This window comes from Marmota marmota, unplaced genomic scaffold (assembly GCF_001458135.2).
Source record: "Marmota marmota marmota unplaced genomic scaffold, marMar, whole genome shotgun sequence".
Lineage (NCBI taxonomy): Eukaryota > Metazoa > Chordata > Mammalia > Rodentia > Sciuridae > Marmota > Marmota marmota.
In genome coordinates this window covers 45,863,521-45,871,814 of record NW_025999990.1, presented here as the reverse complement: position 1 = coordinate 45,871,814, position 8,294 = coordinate 45,863,521, and the positions used below count along the sequence as shown (strand labels likewise).

General features: G+C 31.8%; 1 protein-coding gene across 1 annotated transcript in view; it reads right to left on the bottom strand.

The window, feature by feature from the left end:
- Smchd1 (structural maintenance of chromosomes flexible hinge domain containing 1) overlaps positions 1-8,294 on the bottom strand; it is a 139,938-nt gene that overhangs the window by 30,433 nt on the left and 101,211 nt on the right. The window contains exons 26-29 of the mRNA XM_048806597.1: positions 7,775-7,932; positions 6,306-6,421; positions 4,913-4,977; positions 1,622-1,759 (exon numbers count right to left, since the gene is read on the bottom strand). Of these exons, the coding sequence (XP_048662554.1) occupies positions 1,622-1,759; positions 4,913-4,977; positions 6,306-6,421; positions 7,775-7,932 (477 nt within the window). The remainder of the gene's footprint in view (positions 1-1,621; positions 1,760-4,912; positions 4,978-6,305; positions 6,422-7,774; positions 7,933-8,294) is intronic.

The following is an 8,294-nucleotide window of genomic DNA, read 5'->3' as shown; positions in this document are numbered from 1 at the left end:
CATATATATATATATATATATATATATATATATATATATATATATATATATATCTCAAAACAGATCCTACTGTCCTGTATAACTAAAAAGAATTAAAATAAACAAACAACAAAGTGAAGCCACTCCACACAAGCTTGCCCTGTTCTGCATGAGGCCATTTCCCTTCCTGCCTCTCTACCATGTTGTGGTGCAGCCAAAGGAGCCCTCACCAGGTGCCAAATAGATGGTGTGGCCCGATCCTCAACTTCCAGCCTCCAAAACTGTGAGCTAAATAAAACTCTTTTCTTTATAAAATACCACACCTTGGGTTTTTGTTACAGCAATAGAAAAAAATATATATATACTGTCAAAATATTTTTCTCCTTCCAATTTTCCCAGAGTTCTTGCAGCTATGTGTGGTCATGTAAGTAGTCACTGTCAATGAAGTTTGAGGGAATGGTGCGGGTCACTTCTGGGCAAGTTTCTTTTCTTAAAACTTTAAATTCTGAAATAACTAAATATTCATAATAATTTGCCAACAAATGCACAGGAAAATGGCTTGCACTTTTTAGTTACTCATCTACAGTGGTATCCTGCATAACTATAACACAACATTAAAATCTACATGTTAACACAGAATATATTTAGATGTGTGTGTGGCAACTCATTTTATCACATGCATGACTGTGTAACTGCCAACCCAATTAAGACACAGAACTATCCTGTCACCCATGCTACCCTTTTACAATCACAACCTCCTGCTCCTTGCCCTAAATTTCAATATCAAATCTGCTCTTAATTTCTACATTTTTTTTAAGTTTCAGGAATGTCTATCCAATTGAATTGGACAGTTAAAAAAAAAGTAATTTACTTAAAAAGTTCAGAATAAAAGTTATGCCAAATTAATTTTTTAATAAAATAAGCATCTAAAAACAAACTGAGAAGCACTTAAAGAGTTTAAGTATTTTTTAAAAATTTAGTACATTGAAAAAATTAAATAGAAATGACATATGTTGGAATTAACTTGAACTTCACTACCTAGTATACTAATAACTGAAATGTCATCAACTAAAAATTTCTCATGTATGATTAACATGAGCAACTTTACCATGATATACACCTCCCCCTTATCCATAGATTTGTTCTCAGTAGTTTCAGTTGCCTGAGGTCAACTGTGGTCCAAAAGTATTAAATGGAAAATTTCAGAAATTAACAATTCATAAATTTTAAATAATTTTTAGCTGGGCATGGTGCCACATGCCTATGATCCCAATTACTTGGGAGGTAAAGATAGAAAAATTACAAATTCAAGGCCAGCATGAGCAACTCAGCAAGACTCTATTGCAAAAACAACAAAAACCAACCCACACATGAATCAACTTTTTTTTTTTTTTTTTAATAGAATACTGCTAAAATTGTTCATGTGAATCTCCTGTTGTATCTAGTTTATAAACTAAACTTCATTTTAGGAATGTATATACAAGAAAAAAACAGTATATATAGTAGTTGGTACTATGCATGGTTTCAGGTACCCACTGGGGATCTTGGTATGTGTCTTCAATAAATAAGGGGGGGAATACTGGATTTATACCTTGCATCCAATAATTAATTCACTTTTCAACTAAATACTTTATTCATAAACTAAGAGAAAAATGTAAAGTTAATCAAAATATATAAAGAAAGTAAGCAAACCTGTTCGCTGCTGAGAACATTTGTTTTATCCATCATAAAACCAAACTGGATACAGTATGTCCCCACTTTGTTAGGAATTACTTTATCCCTAGATTGAAAAGGAAGTGATAAGGTTTTTGACAATTTAAATAAAGGGGAAAGAAATTCAAAGCATCAACATTTCCTTTCACAAAAAGTTAATTAATAGTAATAAGATAATTACCAATATTATATTTGTCTTCATTTGTTCAACAAATATCGTATATTAAGTTAAATCCCAGGTCCCCTTTACTTGTATATTCTTTCACAAAACAAAGGCTCTGGATATAATAAGAATGGAAATAGGAATACAGTAGCAAGCACACAAAATATGATAAAGTATATAGGTCAAGTGAATTTTGTTTCACTTCTACATTATAAATTTCCAATGAATGGTTTTATATTTCAAAATTATGAGTCATCTTGCTGAGCTTCTATGTTGCTTTATTTTCTATTCAAACAGTTGTCTAAATATCTGACAATATATCCAAGTTATTTACTGTAATTTGATTTCTTAACTAATGTTCCTACTAGGAACACAAACATAGTTATACTTTAACCCAATGAAAATATGAATAAATGAATGAATGAATGATGTTACAGTAAAAATTAAACAAGACCTGCTTCCAAATGGTCTGTCATGATGAAAACAGCCATGTAAAAAAATGTTTTTTGGAAGATGCTCCAGAGTTAACAAAGCATAAAGAGGACTCAGTATCATATAATAAGATAGGATAAAAACCCTGGTAGATAAGTTTCACATATAAAGCTGCTTTATTCCTGGGAGAGAATTCTAGGAACATAGGTAGACCTAAACTACACAGGCTTTCAAGGGAAATGCAAATTGACAGAGACAAATGTAAATCTTCTCTGGGGAAAGATTATTATCCCAGGCATATATTATTTCCATACATATTAATAAATAAAAATGTCTGATACAATAGCAAAATAATAAAGAGGCAATAAATAGACTAAAATATCAATAGAACAAGAGAAAATAAAAAATGACCTACAGGAACTTTGCACTATTACTACTCAGGTTGATAAAAGACAAGACTACAAATGCTGACAACTGGACCTTTAAAAAAAAATGTTAAATGTAAGCCAAGAATAGTTTTAAGTGCCTTGTAGTCCCAGACATTCAGGAGGCTGAGGTGAGACGAATGCTTGAGCACATGAGTTTGAGACCAGCCTGGGTAAAAGAGCAAGACCTTGTCTCAAAAACAAACAAACAAACAAAAAAAACCCCTTAAACGTAAGTATGAGAACAAAAAATGTCAAATAATTGAAAGATTATGTAACTCAAAAGATGGACTTAACAGCAAATCATACTGCATATGGAATTAGTTACCTGAAGACAGTTCAAAGTCAATAGTATGAGAAGACAGAAAAGAATGGAAAATAGAGAAAAGACAGTAACAGAGCACACTGTGAAAAAGGCTAACAAACTTACACAAGAAACACCTGATGAGATAGTGACTGACAATTGTTCAAAACTAAAGACAACACAATCAAATCCGAGACTAGGATACATGCTCAAAAGAACTCCAAAGAAAATCAAGTCAGGAGAGGTTTTTATGTGTGTGTACAACACACAAAGCAGGAAGAAAGAAGGTAATAAGTGGAAGAAGAAGGAGGTGGGGCTTCCATGACAATGGCATTACTTCTTGACTTTAGTAGAGGGTGCACATTCACTTTGGGCAAAATCACAATGTTGCATATCCTGCTTTTTGTATTTCTTGGGTACTGTATCTCACTTTCAAAAAGATTAAAAAATTAAACAAGATTATATGTACAACCCCAAAAACAGTTTGGGTTAGGAACACAGACACATTAGGAACCTAAATATTATTTTCATTTATTCAAACACAATTAATATATGTAAGCATATATTAAACAATGATAGAATGTGATAATTTTTTAATGAGGTAAAATTCATAGAACATAAAATTAACAATTTTAAGACCTATCATTCATTGATAGTACATGCACACTGTTATGTAACTAACCACCTCTACTTAGTTCCAAAACATGATTATTTTTAAGATTTATTAAAATGGATGGAGGGCTGGGGTAGTAGGTCAGTTCTAAGAGTGTTTGCCTCACATGTGTGAGGCATTGGGTTCAATTCTCAGTACTGTATATAAATAAATGAATATAATACAGGTCCATCAATAATTTAAAAAAATTGAAAAATAAGTAAATAAAATGGACTTCTGAAACAGAGAGTCTCAAAATAAAATTTTCCTCTCTAAAAAAACAAAAAAAATAAAAAGATTAAAAGGTTTCTTCAAACTGATGCTCTGGGTTGCTAAAATAAGACCTAACTGAAAAAAACTACATATTTTGGAATACCATAAAATAGCCCAATTCTTGCATGTTAATAGACTTCATACAACAATTTAACAGATTGAAAAGATAGCAGTATGCCCCTTTTAGAATGTCTAAATCAGCTTCTGTAATAATTTGGGTATATTTAAAAGACTGAAGGCAATGTTGGTCCAAGGACAGAGGCTGGTCTGAACATTCTGCTATTGGTCTGTCATAGAAAATTATATAACTCGAGTGTTCACAATCATTGATAGCCACATTGACATTGCCTTGACAAGTATACATTCAGTGGACATTTTTTATTTTAAACAAAAAGCATCAATCTATCTATCACTGATTGAGAGTTTTTAGAAATCTAAACCTGGTCCTTTATCAGTATGAAAAGGCACTGAACAAACATAATAATCATTTTTTACTCCATTGACATTAATGTAAAGAACTTACAAAGAAACCTTGTGAGGGAGGGGAAAGAAAAAAGAAATCTTAGACATAATCCTTTCAAAACATTTTTCAAATTTTAGAATGGTGGTCCAGAATGAAGGTGCAACAGATCGTAGTCACATAAACAGTAGAAGCCAGTCCAATCTTACTTCATAAAATCGTAGAATAAAAATTTCCTATAATAAAAAACCATACCTTGATAATATAAAGGAAGTCTCATGACTTTCAAAGTTTCTAATACTGATATGGACCATCACAAAAATCTTTCCCCAAACCATATTACAAAAGTCTATTAAAAACAAACAACACACATCTTCTTCCGCCCCCCCCCCCAAAAAAAACCTACCCAATAACAAAATCATAAATTACTTTCCTTAGATAAGCAGGCAAATGTCTCTAAGGGAGAATTACTTTTGTAATAAGTCAGGCATGAAAATGATTTTAAAAATACCTGAAATAGAAGCAACCATCTTCCTTGTCATTATCTTTTATTTTATTACAACTAAATGTTTCTGCCTAGAAAGGAGAGTAGGAGAAAAGGGGAAAAAACAAAGTCAATTCACAATGAAAACTTACACACACATGTATCTTTATAAAATATGCAAGACAATGAAAAAGTCACAAAGAAACATCCATTAAAATGTATATAGCAGGGGCTGGGGTAGTGGTTCAGTGGTAGAGCACTCACCTAGCATGTGTGAGGCACTGGGTTCAATCCTTACCACCACATAAAAATCAAATAAATATATTGTGTCTACCTACAACTAATAATATTTTTTTAAAAAGGTATATAATAGATCTCTATACTGATGACAATATTTTAAAGTACTAGCAGTTTCACTGTCTTACTGGTGTAAATTGAATGAGTGAAGATCATGGTTGCTGAAACCATGGTAACTTTTGGGACTATCAAACAAGCTAGTTTCTAAAAAAGATAATGTGATAAACCGTAAATGCTGAAGTGGATTATGAAAATGGGACATTCTGACAAATTTTAAAATTTAGTTTCCAATTTGATATTTATCTCAAATTTTTACTATCCACTATGGAAGCCAATAGCTGTATGGAGCTTAATTATTAAGCATTCAATATATAGCTGGTCTGAATTGATAAGGTTTAAGATATAAAACAAACTGCAAAGAAATGGAAAAAGAATGTAAAATCTCATTAATAAATTTAAAAATACTGAATACATGCTTAAATGGTAATTTTTCATATTTTTGATATTTTATGATTAAAAACAATTTAAATTAATTTTACTTATTTCTTTTTACCTTTTTAATATAGTTACTAGAAAATTTAAATGCCACCTATGATATTTATATAGAACAGCAATGTTCTACACCCTCAAGCTCTTCTCCCTATGTTTATCTGCCTTATAGTTTATCAATATATCTTTCCTCTCTCATTTTCTATGTTAACCCTTGGTGATATTTAATGGCTTTTTCTATTCTATTTTACAAAATAGTGTAAAATATCTTAACATGATAAGAAAAATCACAATGTAAGCTACTGTATTTCAATAGCATCAACAAGCTACGTGCAATGGTGTGCACCTATAATTCCAGCTACCTGGAAGGCTGAGGCACAACTGGATGTTTAAGAAAGATCAGCCCTGACAACATAGTGAGAGCCCATTAAAACAAACAAACAAACAAAAAACCCCAATATCTTCAACACTTAACTTTGAAACATATACTGATGCATATTTTTTTAATCCCAAGCAATAGAGTATATTAATTTTCAATTCTCAAATATAGACATGTTGCATTTTACACTAGATTTAATTTTAACTTAAATGTAAGGGCTATTTTTAACTTTTAAAAATGGTTCCCATTACTCACATTTGCTGGTGGTCGGTTCATACTGCTTACCAGCTTCCACATTTTCATGGAAATACGTGCTGGGTTGATATTTTTAATGATACTGTCATCTTCAGAAATAACACTAACCATAAAATCTGCCATGATAAACATAAACATATATTTTACTAACTGCAACAGAAAAAAACTCTAGTGCTAAATCTGAACATCAAGTTCTCCTCTAGAAATCTAAGAAATATCTTTGCTCCTAATAAGCCCTTCACTTATTTTTAGTCCACCATGCTATAAATTCTAGCATGCAAGACCAAAATGGCCAGATTATGTATACTCAGCAATTTAGAACTAGGTCAGTTGGCCAGGTGTGTTGGCACACACCTATAATCCCAGAGGCTGAGACAGGAGGGTGGCAAGTTCAAAGCCAGCTTCCTCAAAAAAGCGAGGTACACTAAGCAACTCAGTGAGACCTTGTCTCCACAGCAGTACAAAATAGGGCTGGAGATGTGGCTCAGTGGTTTGAGTACCCCTGAGTTCAACCCCCATACTCACCCCCCCAAAAAAGAATTAGGTCAGTTGGTCAAAACATATGCTTTATGTATTCCAAGAACAGAATGTTTAATTTATATGAATTTTAATGGTGTGTAATAGCTAAAGTTTTATTATATATAATAGTCTCATTATATTTACCATTTGTAATTTATTTGGCACCTATTAGAGTTTTTAATTATAAGAAACCGGCTTTATTTCCCCCAAAGAGATTTAACACAATCTATAAAGCTGTTATAAAAGGCAATGTATATAACATTTGCAATTTATTAAAATTATTGTTAAAACATTTAAAATCTAAACTTTTTGGTATGTTTCTCTTTTAGTGCTTATAACTATGTTCAGGCATTTATCCCTTCAATAAGAGGAGTTTTCCAGAAAATTAGCTGTATAAAGCAATTACTAATTTCCTTTGGACTTAGCAAGAGCTACACTATGTTGAAAATTTCTGCTTACCCACTGTATTCATTGAATACTTTAATATTAATGACTGTAACTAGGAGCCCAACATAGTAAACATTTGTTGTTCTGAAATATCTTAAATCTTGATGTGATGCTATTTCCACCCAAATTAAGTTAAGTGGCTGGTTCTGGTTCTGATGGGTATAACTTCACAACATATTTAGTGAAACAGAGCTCCATAGTTCTCACCATTTACTTCTTTTTTTTTTAATAGAATTTCATAACTCAGTGTACAAACATCAACTGAATTGCTTGTCTCTGGTTACCAGTTTATATACAAACCTTCAGAGCTCACTATTAAAGGATACCGGACAAAGAGATAAGAGTAGGCACAGCAAAAGTGGTAAGTATTTTGCCATTTAAAAGGCAATGACATGCATTATTTTTAATCATGCTGAGGACCAAACATAAATAATTTATCCCACTGATGTTATTACAAGGCAAATTATAGTTACAGTTTTATTTAAATACTGTCAAATACTCACCAGTGAAAACACCCCCTGCTAAAAAGCAAGCATCTTTGTCATATTTAACATTGAGACGAATGGGTTTCTCAGGGTCTGGAAGAATCATTAACTTAATTATAGGTCCTTCTATAGTACTCTTGTTATAGACAGCTTTAACCTGCATAATATGTTCTCCCCTAAAAACAAAAACAAAAAAAATTAAGGGGACAGGGAAGGATAAAAATTCAAATTACATTAGTTATGACCTAAAAATCTGAAGACAATTTATGCAAAGTTTTAACTCTTTTAGGGAACCTGTTTCTACTTAGTTCCACCTCCTATCTTAACACTAAAAAAAGGATGGTTATTATTCTTTTTTTTAAATTTTTATTGTTGGTTGTTCAAAACATTACATAGTTCTTGATATATCATATTTCACACTTTGATTCAAGTGGGTTATGAACTCCCATTTTTACCCCGTATACAGATTGCAGAATCACATCAGTTACACATCCATTGATTTACATATTGCCATACTAGTGTCTGTTGTATTCTGCTG